The following is a 13,968-nucleotide window of genomic DNA, read 5'->3' as shown; positions in this document are numbered from 1 at the left end:
TCATCTGAGACAGAGTCTAGTTCTGCCACTCAGCCTGGAGTACAGTCGCACAACCACAGCTCACTGCAGCCTTAATCTCCCGGGTTCAACCAGTCTTCCCACCTTAGCCTCCCAAGTAGCTGACACTACAGGCACATGCCACTATGCCTAGCTAATTTTTGTATTTTTTTTTTTGTAGAGAAAGGATTTTGCCGTATTGTCCAGACTGGTCTCAAACTTCTGAGCTCAAGCAATCTTCCTGCCTTGAATTCCCAAAGTGCTGGGATTACATGCATAAGCCACCACACTTGGCCAATGCTCTTTTATTTTTTTAAGAATGAGAAAAAAGTTAAAATATTAACTATGACCTGTGAAAAGGCATTTTTATTAGAGATTGTGAATAATAGAGCTATTGGTCTCTTTTATGTAGAGGAGTGTGTTTATGCAGAGGAGTGTGTGTGTGTGTGTGTGTGTGTGAAAAAGTGTGGCAGAGGAAGAAGGAGAGGAAATTAGATTAGCGTTACATTTGAGAATTTATCGTAAAGTATCAGTAAGAGATTTAATAAATGGACTGTTAATGCAGTCTTTTAAAAATCTCTTAAATTCACTAAGAAAGCAAGTTAAAGTATAGTACTACACTTTAAAATACATAATAATATAATGTAAAGTCTTGGATTCTGCAGGCATGGAATGGAATAATGACTTACTGTTTTAAGACTTTTGTCACACATTAATCGTCTCTTTCCTCTCCACTTCTAATTCTCTGGCTATATCAGGCTTTTGAAACATTCATTTCCTAACTTCTAGGAATCTACCAGCCTAGCAGAGATACTACCTCTTTAGCTAACTCTTTACCTGAAACATTCAAGTTTTAGATATAGGATAATCATAGTTCCTCTCTTCAATATCACTGGAAAAGAATGGAGGGTAACTTTTTCAATCACTGGTGGTAGCTGTCTTTTTTTCTTTTACTTTTTTTTCCACTTACTCAAAGATTGGTTGCATATATATTTACAATGGTTATATCCTCTTGATGTATTGATCCTTTATCATCATATAATGCCATTTTTGCATCTTTTTACAGTTTTTGACTTGAAGTCTATTTTTTATGTGAATATGGCCACTCCTGCTCTTTTTTGGTTTCCAGTTTCATGGAATATCTTTTTGCATTCCTTCACTTTCAGCCTATGTGTGTCCTTAAACCCAAAGTGAGTCTCCTCTACATAAAATACACTTGAGTCTTGTTTTTATGTCTATTCTGCTACTCTGTGTCTTTCAACTGGGGAGTTTAATTCATTTACATTTAAAGAATTATTGAATTATTAAGGACTTACTATTGCCATTTTTTACATTGTTTCTGTCTGTCTTGTAATACTTTTGCCTATCTTTTTCTGTCATGCCATCTTTCCTTGTGTTTCATTGATGTTTTTGTATTGATATGCTTTGGTTCCTTTCTCTTTGCTTCTCGTGTGTCGTCTTTTATTCTCAATAAATATAGATTCAAAACTACTCAACAAAATACTGACAGACTGAATTCAACAGCATATTAAAAGGAGCAAATGGAATTTAACTCCAAGATGCAAGGATGTTTCATCATACAGAAATCAATTAATGTGATACACTACATCGACCGTATGTAGGATTAAAAACCACATGATTATTTCAACAGATGTGAAAAAGTATTTGACAAACTTCAACAGCCTTTTAGGATAAACACCTTCAAAAAACTAGATATAGTAATAAAGTAGCTCAATATATTAATAAGAAAGGCTATAAATGAAAAGCCTGTAGCAAATACCATACTCAACAGTGAAAAACTGAACACTTTTCCTCTAAGATCAGAAACAGCTCAAGGATGTTCATTCTGCCCCTTCTGTTAAACATAGTACTAGAAATCCTAGTCAGAGCAATCAGGCAAGAAAAAAAATAGAAAGTATCCAAATCAGAAAGGAAGAAGTAAAATTATCTTTGCAGATGGCAGGATCTTACATACAGAAAATTCTGTAGACTCCATACAAAAAGACCTGTTAGAACCAATAAATGAATTCAGTAAAGTTGCAGGAGATAAAACCAACACAGAAAAATCAGTTGTGTTTCTATATACTAACAATGAACTACCCAAAAAAGAAATCAAGAAAATAATTCCAGTTTACAATAGCGTCAGAAAGAATAAAATAATTAGGAATAAACTTTTCAAAGGAGGTGAAAGACCTTGCACACTGAAAACTAAAAAACATTGATAATGAAAAAGAAAATAAAGGGAAAGATATCCTGTTTTCTTGAGTTTGAAGATTTAATACTGTGAAAATGTTCATACTACCCAAAGCAGTCTACAGATTCAGTGCAATCTCTATCAAAATTCTAATGGTATTTTTAACAGAAGTAGAAAAAGCAATCCCAAAATTTATATGGAACCACAGAAGACTCTGGATAGTCAAAATAATCTTGAGAAAGAAGAACAAGTCTGGAGATATCACACATTCTGATTTCAAAATATATTACAAAAATATAGTAATTAAAATAGCATGGAGTGTCATAAAGATAGACATATAGACTAACAGAATAGAAGAGGGAGCCTAGAAATAAACCCATGTAAATGTGATGAACTGATCTTTGAGAAGTGTGCCAAGAATACACAATAAGGAAAGAATAGTCTTTTCAGCAAATGGTGTTGGGAAAACTGGATATTCAAATGCAAAAGAATTGAAATTAGACTTTTGCTTAACACCATAAACAAAAATCAGCTCTCAATGGATTAATGACTTAAATGTAAGACTGGAAACTGTAAAACTCCTAGAAGAAAACATAGGGGAAAATCTCATTGACATTGGTGTTGGCAATAATTTATTGGATAAGACACCAAAGGCACAGGCAACAAAAGCAAAAACAGACAGTGGGACTATATCAAATTAAAAAGCTTCTACACAGTAAAGGAAACAACAGAGTGAAGAAGAAACCTACAGAATGAGGGAATATATTTGCGAACCATATATTTGATAAAGGGCTAGTATTCCAAAACATATAAGGAACTTTTTCAACTCAGTAGCAAAAAAATTTTTAAAAAGTGGACTGAGCACTTGAATACATATTTATCCAAAGAAGACATTACAACTGTCCAATGGGTATATGAAAAGGTGCTCATCATCATTAATCATCAGGGAAATACAAATCAAAATCATAATGAGATACGACACCTGTTAGGATGGCTATTACTGAAAAGTCAAGAAGTCAACAAGTGTTGGCAAGGATGTGAAGAAATTCGAACCCTAGTACACTGTTGGGGGAATGTAAAATGATGCAACTGCTTTTGAAAACAGCATGGAGGTTACTCAAAAAAATGACAAATAGATAAATCATATGATCCTGCCATTTCACTTCTGGGTGTCTATCCAAAAGAATTGAAATCAGTATCTCAAAGCAGTATTTGCACTCCTATGTTTATTGCCATGTTACTTACTATAGTCAAGATGTAGAAACAACCTAAATGTCATAGATGAATGGATAAAGAAAATGTGGTATACACACATAATTCAGAGACATTGCAGGTTCAGTTCTAGACCACCACAATAAAGCAAGTCATATGATTTTTTTTTTGTTTCCTAGGGCATATAAACATTATATTTACACTGTACTATTTTGTATTAAATAAAGTGTGCAATAGCATTATATAAAAAATCAATATACATGACTTAATTTAAAAATACTTAATTGCTGGCTGGGCACAGTGGCTCATGCATATAATACCAGTACTCTGGGAGGCCAAGGCAGGAGGATTGCTTGAACCCAAGACTTCAAGGGTGGGGTGCATCAGGTAGGATCATGCCACTACACTTCAGCCTGGGTGGCAGAGCAAGACCCTATCTCAAAAAATAGAGAGAGAGGCCAGGTGCTGTGGCTCAAGCTTGTAATCCCAGCACTTTGGGAGACCGAGGTGGGCAGATCACCTGAGGTCAGGAGTTCAAGACCAGCCTGGCCAACATGGTGAGACCCTATCTCTACTAAAAATACAAAAATTAGCCAGGCGTGGTGGCTCACACCTGTCGTCCCAGCTACTTAGGAGGCTGCTGAGACATGAGAATCTCTTGAACCCGGGAGGTGGAGGTTGCAGTCAGCTGAGATCACGCCACTGCATCCAGCCTGGGCAACACAGTGAGATGAGACTCCATCTCATATATATATATATATATATATATATATATATATATATATATATACACACACACACACACATATATATACACACACATATATACACATATATGAGGTTGTTTGGGTTTTCTTGTAAATTATATATATATTTTTATATATGATCATCTGAGTCTTCAGTGAGTTGCAATATTTTTGCTGCTGGAGGGTCTTGCCTTGATCTTAATGGCTGGGACTGATCAAGGTGGTAGTTGCTGAAGGTTGGGGTGGCTGTGGCAATTTTAAAAAATAAGACAACAATGAATTTTGCTGCATCAGTTGGCTCTTCCTTTCATTAAGGATTTCTCTGTAGTATGCGATGCTGTTTGATAGCATTTTACCCACAGTAGAACTTCTTTCAAAATTGGAGTCAGTCCTCTTAAACCTTGCTGCTGCTTTGTCAACTAAGTTTATATAGAATTCTAAATCCTTTGTTGTCATTTTAGCAGTGTTCACAGCATCTTCGGCAGTAGATTCCATCTCAAGAAACCACTTTCTTTGCTCATCCATAAGAAGCAATTCCTCATCCATTCAAGTTTTATAATGAGATTGTAGCAATTTACTCACATCTTCAGGCTTCACTTCTAATTATAGCTCTCTTGCTATTTTCATCACATCTGCAGTTACTTTCTCTACTGAAGTTTCACTGAACATCTTAAAGTCATCCATGAGGGTCGTAATCAACTTCTTCCAAATTCCTGTTGATGTTTTGAGCTCCTCTCCCGAAGCACAAATGCTCTTAATGGCATCTAGAATGGCGAATCCTTTGCAGAAGGTTTTCTATTTACTTCACCAAGATCCCTCAGAGGAATTATGTAGGGCAGCTAAAGCCTTATAAAATGTATTTCTGAAATAAGAGGACATGGAAGTTGAAATTACTCCTTGATCTGTGAGCTGCAGAATGGATCTGTGTTAGCAGGCATGAAAACAACGTTAATGTCCTCAGACATTTCCATCAGAGCTCTTGGATGACCAGTTGCATTGTCACTGAGCAGTAATATTTTGAAAGGTATCTTTTTTCTGAATAGTAAGTCTCAACAGCGAGCTTAAAATATTCAGTAAACCATGCTGCAAACAGATCCGCAGTCATCCATGCTTTGTTGTTCCATTTATAGAGCACAGGCAGAGTAGACTTGACATAAATGTTAAGGGCCCTAGGATTTTTAGAATGGTAAATGAGCATTGGCTTCAATTTAAAGTCAGCAGCTGCAATAGCCTCTAACAAGAGAGTTGGCCTATCCTTTGAAGCATTGAAGTTAGGCATTGAGTTCTCCTCTCTAGCTATGAAAGTCCTAGATGACATCTTCTTCCAGCATAAGGCTATTTCATCTACAATAAAAACCTATTTAGTGTAGCCACTTTCATCAGTTATCTTAGCTAGATCTTCTGGGTAACTCGCTGCAGCTTCTACATCAGCACTTGGCTGCTTTACCTTGCACTTTTGTGTTACAAAGATACTGTCTTTCCTTAAACCTCATGAACCAACCTTTGCTATCTTCAAGGTTCTCTTCTGCAGCCACCTCACCTCTCTCAGCTTGCATTGGATTGAAGAGAGTTAGGGGCTTTCTTTGGATTAGGCTTTGGCTTAAGGGACTGTTTGTGGCTGGTTTAATCTTCTGTCCGGACCATTAAAATTTTCTCCATATCTGCAATAAGCTGTTTTGCTTTCTTATTTGTGTATGGAATAGCACTTCTAGTTTCCTTCAAGAATTTTTTCCTTTGCATTCACAGCTGGGCTGTTTAGTGCAAGAGGCCTAGCTTTTGGCCTGTCTCAGCTTTCAACATGCCTTCCTCAGTAAGCTTAATCATTTCTAGCTTTTGATTTAAAGTGAGGGATGTGCAAATCTTCTTTCACTTGAACACTCAGATTCATTTTGGGGTTATTAATGGCCTACTTTCAATATTGTTGTGTCTCAGGGAATAGAGAGGCCAAGGAGTGGAAGAAAGATGGGGGAACAGCCGGTCAGTGGCATAGTTAGAACACACACAACATTTATAAATTAAGTTTGCCATCTTACAAAAGTCTAATATCCAGCATTTATAAGGAACTTAAACAAATTTACAAAAAAAAAAAAAAAAAAAAAAAAAAAAAAAACCTCGTTAAACAGTGGGCAAAGGACATGAACAGACACTTTTCAAAAGAAGACACACATGTGGCCAACAGGTATATGAAAAAATGCTCAACATCACTGATCATTAGAGAAATGCTAATCAAAACCATAATGAGATACCATCTCACACCAGTCAGAATAGCTATTATTAAAAAGTCAAAAAATAACAGATGCCAGCAAGGTTGCAGAGAAAAAGGAATGCTTATACACTGTTGATGGGAGTGTAAATTAGTTCAACTACTGTGGAAGACAGTGTGGTGATTCCTCAAAGACCTAAAGACAGAAATGCCATTTGACCCAGCAATCTCATTACTGGGTATATACCCAAAGGAATCGAAATCATTCTTTTATAAGGACACATGCCCGGGTATGTTCATTGCAGTACCATTCACAATAGCAAAGATATGGAATCAAGCTAAATGCCCATCAATGGTAGACTGGATAAAGAAAATGTAGTACATATACACCATAGAATACTATGCAGCCATAAAAAGAATGAGATCATGTCCTTTCCAGGAGCATAGATGGAACTGGAGACCATTATCCTTAGCAAACAAATGCACAGAAAACTAAATACCACATGGTCTCACTTATAAGTAGGAGCTAAATGATGAGAGCACATGGACACATAGAGGGGAACAACACACACTGGGGCCTATCAGAGAGTGGAGGGTAGGAGGAGGCAGAGGATCAGGAAAAATAACTAATGGATACTAGGCTTAATACCTGGTGATGAAATAATCTGTACAACAAACCCCCATGACAAAAGTTTACCTATGTAACAAACCTGCACATGTACAATTGAATTTAAAAGTTAAATTTTTTTTAAAAGTTTGCTATCTTAGATGGGTGTGGTTTGTGGTGCCCCTCAACAATTACAATAGTAACATCAAAGATCACTGGTCATAGAGTACCATAAAAGATATTATAATAATGAAAAAGTTTGAAATATTTTGAGGATTACCAAAATGTGATGCAGAGACACAAAGTGAACACATACTTTTGGAAACATGGCACCGATAGTCTTGCTCAATGCAAGGTTGCCGCAGACCTTCAATTTGTACAAAACACAGTATCTGAGAAGTGCAATAAAAAGAGATATGCCTGTGTACATACAATGGGATATCATTCAGCATTTAAAAAGAAGGAAATCCTGCCATATGTGACAACGTGGATGGACCTTGAGGACATTATACTAAGTGAAATAAGCCAGTCACAGAAAGACAAATATTGCATGATGCCACGTATGTGAGGTATATGAAATAGTCAGAGTAGAATGCTGGTTGCCTGAGGCTAGGGGGAGGGGCAAATAGGGAATTGCTTTTCAACAAATATAAAGTTTAAGTTTTGCAAGATGATGAAGTTCTAGAGATCTGCTTTACAACATTGTGCTGATAGTTAACATTATTGTGCTTTACACTAGAAAATTTGTTAAGAGGATAGGTCTCATGTGAATTGTTCTTACCACAATTAAAAGAAAAGAAAAAAAAAAGAGCTGAACAAAGTCATGTAGTCGTGACCATAGCAAATTTTTTTGCTAGAATTCTGCCTCAGTTATTTATTTTCTTTTTGTCCCTTTTAGGTTTTCCCTTTTTACATGCTAAATATGTATTCCTTATATTTCTAGGAAAATTTTACAAGTATTTCAACCAGACTTCTTTGAATGGTCCTATTTTGCCTAATTTCATACACCCTTATTCTAGTCTCTTCTTCCGATTCTGGTCCCATCACTTATCATCTGGAATTTATTTCCTCTCAACTTAAAAAAAAATATAGCTGGCCGGGCGCGGTGGCTCAAGCCTGTAATCCCAGGACTTTGGGAGGCCGAGACGGGCGGATCACGAGGTCAGGAGATCGAGACCATCCTGGCTAACACGGTGAAACCCCGTCTCTACTAAAAATACAAAAAACTAGCCGGGCGAGGTGGCGGCGCCTGTAGTCCCAGCTACTCGGGAGGCTGAGGCAGGAGAATGGCGGGACCCGGGAGGCGGAGCTTGCAGTGAGCTGAGATCCGGCCACTGCACTCCAGCCCGGGCGGCAGAGCGAGACTCCGTCTCAAAAAAAAAAAAAAAAAAAAAAAAAAAAAAAAAAAAAAAAAAATATATATATATATATATATATATAGCATGTACCTGTGTTTGTGTCTTGTATTTACGCATCTGAAATGTTATCATTTACCACTCCCCCATCTTCCCAGAGATTCATCAGCTTGTTTATAGTAAGTAGTGTTTATGTTTGGATAGCTGCTTTGATTTAAGTTGCTCTTTGTTCTTAGTGAGAAAAAAATGTAATAGTATTTTATCAATGTGCATACATATGTTTATTGTTTTTACGTAAAATAAAATACCCCCTTTAATTTTTAAGCAGATATCCCTCTTGTAAATGAGGAAGCTGAAACCACTCCAAATGAGGTAAGGGAAATTGGAAGAGAACTTTTAATAGTCATTATTTTATAAAGGGATAAAATATTTATAAATGGAGAAATATTTTAGGTAGAGAAGGGCATCTGAGAAGTTACTCAGTTGTTTTACGGTTTCTATTATGGCAATATCTGTATAGTTACACTCTTGAAAGAGCCTTCTGCATAAAATAGTAACATTTAAAAATATGAAGATGGGGACAAAATGTGTTGAGGAAGAGATGAAGGAGAAAGAAGAAAAAAGCATGAAGTTCTATATAAGATCTTAGAAATAAATGCCATAGACCTAACTGCAGTTTTTACTCTTTCTCACCAAAATCTTTTATCATATTGTAAACTTTGCACAGAAAATAGTATTCTATAGTTTATAATAGAAATAAACAAAACATAGAGTTTACATAATATAACTTGCTTTTCAGCTAAATTTACGTAAGGTATTCATTCCATAAAGCAGTGAATCCCCATGTAAACCAATGAAGAGTAAAATGTTCACTTACTGCTTGACAAATAGGATTTAATGATTTCCATTTCTGGGTCAGTGGCTCCCAAATGCCAATTGAAGAGTCATTATGTATTGCTATTTTCCCCAGTTCAAGGAGAGTAAAAGAAGATAATATAGAGAATTTTTCATAAAGCTAAATTTATTTAGTTTAACAGGCCATCCTTTATTTTACAATATTGTTCTTTGTATTGTGGTGCTATTAATATTCTCTTTATTTTCTTATATAGTTGTGATTTATGATATCATTCCTTGTGCGTTTTGCTATTAAAATTTCCTTTGTTTCATGATATATTGGTGGCAGTATAATAATAGTAGAATGTCAGACCCTCAGATTTTTTATTTTGAGATGTTGCTGATTTATAGATTTGGATATATGAGAACCACTGCTTTATCATATTTATGGATAGTATTCTACAGTCCATGGTTTCAGGCAAGTAAAGAATTTCACATGTTTATTAAGGAATTTAAAATTTATAAATAATAATGGTAATTTGTTATGATAAAGGATAAGAGTACAATTGATTTTGAGTCATTTTCTTAATTTGTAAACTTTTCCAGTCAATAATGATTAATTGGTAGTTTGTTTTATTGCTGTATTTTCTAGTTACTGGATAATGATTCTGAGAAAGGCCTGACTATACCAACTTTGAACCAATTGGACCAAGATAATTCAACTGCTGATACTTCTAAAAGTGATGAATCAACACCTTCACCCACAGAAGTACACTCATTGTGCACTATTTCTAACCAGGAAATAATAAAAGCAGGCAGAGTACCACCTTTAGGTGAACATCAATCAGAAAGCATGCCAGACAGAAAAATGAAAAATGTGTTTTTTCCATCAGAAGTAAAATTAAAAGATAACTATCCAAGCATTTTAAAAACAGACTCATCTCTATCAGAGGTAAATTTCAGGAGTATCTGTATAAATCCAAAGAGAAGGAACTTAGTTTCATCTCCAACAGAAATTAGCTGGCAAAACAACAGTCTTAACTTAGCTGAAAGGAAGAACACAGGCTTAGTTTCCACCAGATTAAAAATTAAAAGGTAGCTTTCAAAGCCAAGACCCAAAAGAAGGCCTTGAGCTCAAGGTGTCTGCCCTTATATTAGAAGTGTAAGACTAGGGACACAAAATAATCTATTTAAAAAAATTAAATACAAATAAACTGAAAATGCCTTCAAATGTCTCCAAGTGGAAATGTGTCTAAGTATATTAAATATTCCTACTTTACTTATGTCAATCAAGAAATATGGATAAAAAACTTTCAAGAAAAGCAAAGTGATTTGAGATGCCAGTAATACAAATTAATCTCATGGGTTGGTAATTCAGCTGAAAGTGTAACAACAATAACAAAATGTAAATTCAAAGGAAATTTAAAAGCCTGGGAAGTTATTTCAGTGGAAATTCTTAATACAACTATTATATTATAGGAAATAGCATATGTTCTCCTTATTACAAATAATTTTATAGTTTAAAATGAGAATAAGAGTGTGAATTTAAAGGTACATCAAATTCTAGACTTTCTCAAAATGACAACATTCTACTTACATCTTTATATCTTATTGGAATCACTATTACAGGTAGTTCAACAAATGATATAAAAAGATACATAGGTCAGAAGATAAAGAATTTGAGTTCTAAGTAAGATTATGCTTCTAAATACTAGCTTGGGCATCTAAGTCTCTAGATCTATTTCTCTCATTATTTGAATGGTAGATCAGACTAGGTCATTTCTAAATTCTTTCCCAAATTTCAAAAGGTATAATTTTAACTGGGAATTATTCTCAGTTACCTATGTCAATAGCTTAATTAATACAACTTAAAAATAACATTCTTGTTTTTTCTAAATGTTCTGAAAGCAATGCACAGTCACAGAAAATTTAGAAAATGGAGAGAAATGTAAAAGAGAAAATAAAAGCAGTTATAATTCTACTGCTACATTTAACAATTTTATTTTTAGTCTTTCTTATGCATATATACATATATCTTTTATGAATTTTAAAAGCTTGAATCAAAATAGACATATAATTTTTATTTTTTGACTTTACATGCATGCCACCTGAATTTTATTAAAAATTTGCAAGATGTAGAATGTCCTCAAATATTAATATTCATAAGTTTTTAAACAGTTTTCATATTGCTGGACATTAAGTTTGAAATTAACATTCTTTTTCTTATTTATTTGGATCTGTGTATCTGTGATTATCTCCTAATGTATTTACAGAAATGGCGTGCTAACAAATTGCTCTCCAGAAAGACTGTACCACTTTACATTCTTACCAACAGTATTTGAGTATTAATGGTCTTTTAAATAATGATTAACACTTTTTCTTGCTCATTAGTCATTTTGGTTTTCCCTGCTATGAGTAGACAGATCATGTCCTTTGTCCATTTTTTTCTTTTGAAGACTTGGGGCTTTTGTTTAGGTTTTATAATGAGCTCTTTTGATTTTCAAGGTATTAACCACTTGTATAGGCACATAGTTTGTAGTTTACCTTTTATGTATTACATTCAATCTGACTTCCAAAATATTCAATTTTCACTTGATAAGTAAGTTATTTATTGCTGTATAACAAACCACTCCAAAACCAAGTGGATTGAAAAAAAACATTTTATTATCTCTCAAGATACTGGGGGGTTGACTTGCTTGTTGGGCAGTCCTTCTGCTCCACTTAATGTTGGATGTTAGATGGACTTACAGTTATCTAGGAGCTTGATTGATCTGGAACACTCATGATCACTCACTTACATGTCTGACACCTTGAATAGCTGTTAAGGCTGGGCTCAGCTGGGATGCAAGAACATCTGGTTTGATGTGTCTGTTTCCTTCTTTCTGTCTCACATATATATGTGTGTGTATATGTGTGTGTGTGTATATATACACACACCTCAGATTAGATAGTTAGATAGATAATATATAGATCTTTCTTTCCATGTAATCTTGGGAATTATCCTTCTCTCTCTCCATGGGGCTTCTTGTTGTGGTCTTTCTATATAATCTGTCTAACAAGGCTGCTGAGCTTTTTATGTGGCAGCTCAAGGCTTCCAAAATGCAAAAACAGAAACTTCAGGTCCTCTTAAGACATAGGCTTGGGATGAGCACAGGGTCACCCTCACTACCTTCTTTATTTATTTATTTATTTATTTATTTTATTTTATTTTTATTTTATTTTTTTATTTATTTTTTATTATTATTATACTTTAAGTTCTAGGGTACATGTGCATAACGTGCAGGTTTGTTACATATGTATACTTGTGTCATGTTGCTGTGCTGCACCCATCAACTCGTCAGCACCCATCAACTCGTCATTTACATCAGGTATAACTCCCAATGCAATCCCTGATTACAGCAAGTCCTATGCTCAGTCCTGATTCAGTATGGGAGGGGACTACAGAAGGGCATGAATCTTGGGAGGAGTTGTACATCAGGGACCATATTTGGAGATTAACTAAGTTCCAAGTAAGTCATATTCCTCCTACATGCAAAATATACTCACTTCACTCCCAAGATCCTCAATGTCATGCTATTACTGTATCAAGCTCAGGCTTGAACTACAAAATTTTATTATCTAACTAAGGTTCATGTGGGTGAGGCTCCTTAGGTATGACTCCTCTCAAACTTAAAATCTATGAATTGAAGAGACCAGTTATCTGTCCCCTACATACAATGATAAGCCAACAACAGGAAAATTGGAACAGACACTTCCGTTATAAAGGTAGAGGGAGAGAAAACATGAGGCATACATCAGTCAGTTGACCATAGTAATTCTGAAGTTCTTGGCCTTGCCCTCACGTTTTAGCCTTACCCTTTGAATAATCCTTTTTCCATAAGAAATACTTTTGTTTGTAGTTGCAGCCCATGTTCTGCGTGTGGGAAGTTGAAAGTTCAAATGTGTCTTTTCATTTTTGCTTTCATTGAAGACTGAAATTTCTCATATGTATCTTTTCTTTCTAAACTACCCCTGTTCCTTTCAGTCCAAGATGCTATTATTCTCTTAAAGATTTTGTGGGCTTCCTGTGTATCAAACTAAGATCTAAATTAGTCAAATGTTACACTTCTAAATATCTTCAAGTCAGGCCCCTATTTCCTTGGGCTGAGAGTCAGGGTGCTGTGGCAAAAATGTCCTTAAGAAATTTAGAAGTGCCCTTGTCTGGCAAAGAAGGCCTAAGTTGCTACTTAAGATTCTTAAAATAATTTTTGCCTAGCTGAGTAGGCCTATGAGTCACCACCTTAAATCTTTTTGAGGTCTTAACAGATCTTACAGCCATACCCTTGTCATCTTAACCCTGAAACACATTCCTATGAACCCACAACTGAGTCTCCAGTGACTTCTATATTACCAGATGTGGTTATCAGTTCTCAGTCCTCATCTCTGTGACTACTTAGCCACATTTGAAAAAATAATTCTACCTTTTTTGTCTTGAAACTGATATTTTTCACTGGCCTTTTGTAATATTTACATTCGCCTAGTTTTCTTCCTTCTTCATTGGCTACTCTTTGCTGGGGAGGTCTCCTCTTCCAATTTCTAAATGTAAGATTGTCTCACACCCAGTCCTTGTATTTTATTTTTTCTCTAACCTTTCTAGGTTATTCATTCAGCCCTGTAACTTTAAATATAATTTGTAAATGAATAACTCCCACATCTTGGGGCTCTTCCATGAACTCCCGGAGTGTATATGTAAAAACTTACTTCACTTAGATATCTTATAGAAATGTCAAACTTAACATGATGAAGACTGAATTCTTAATTTTCACCTCCACTAACTTAGA

At 35.1% G+C, this 13,968-nt stretch overlaps 1 protein-coding gene across 1 annotated transcript in view; it reads left to right on the top strand.

The window, feature by feature from the left end:
* LOC702140 (cation channel sperm-associated targeting subunit tau) overlaps positions 1–10,362 on the top strand; it is a 75,130-nt gene extending 64,768 nt beyond the window's left edge. Inside the window, exons 12-13 of the mRNA XM_015110661.3 lie at positions 8,643–8,686; positions 9,801–10,362. Of these exons, the coding sequence (XP_014966147.3) occupies positions 8,643–8,686; positions 9,801–10,247 (491 nt within the window). The 3' untranslated portion in view covers positions 10,248–10,362. The remainder of the gene's footprint in view (positions 1–8,642; positions 8,687–9,800) is intronic.
* Positions 10,363–13,968: the final 3,606 nt, after the last annotated feature.

The sequence above is a fragment of the Macaca mulatta genome, chromosome 12 (assembly GCF_049350105.2).
Source record: "Macaca mulatta isolate MMU2019108-1 chromosome 12, T2T-MMU8v2.0, whole genome shotgun sequence".
Lineage (NCBI taxonomy): Eukaryota > Metazoa > Chordata > Mammalia > Primates > Cercopithecidae > Macaca > Macaca mulatta.
Note: the sequence above shows the minus strand (reverse complement) of the source record. Positions and strands in the feature narration are given on the sequence as shown.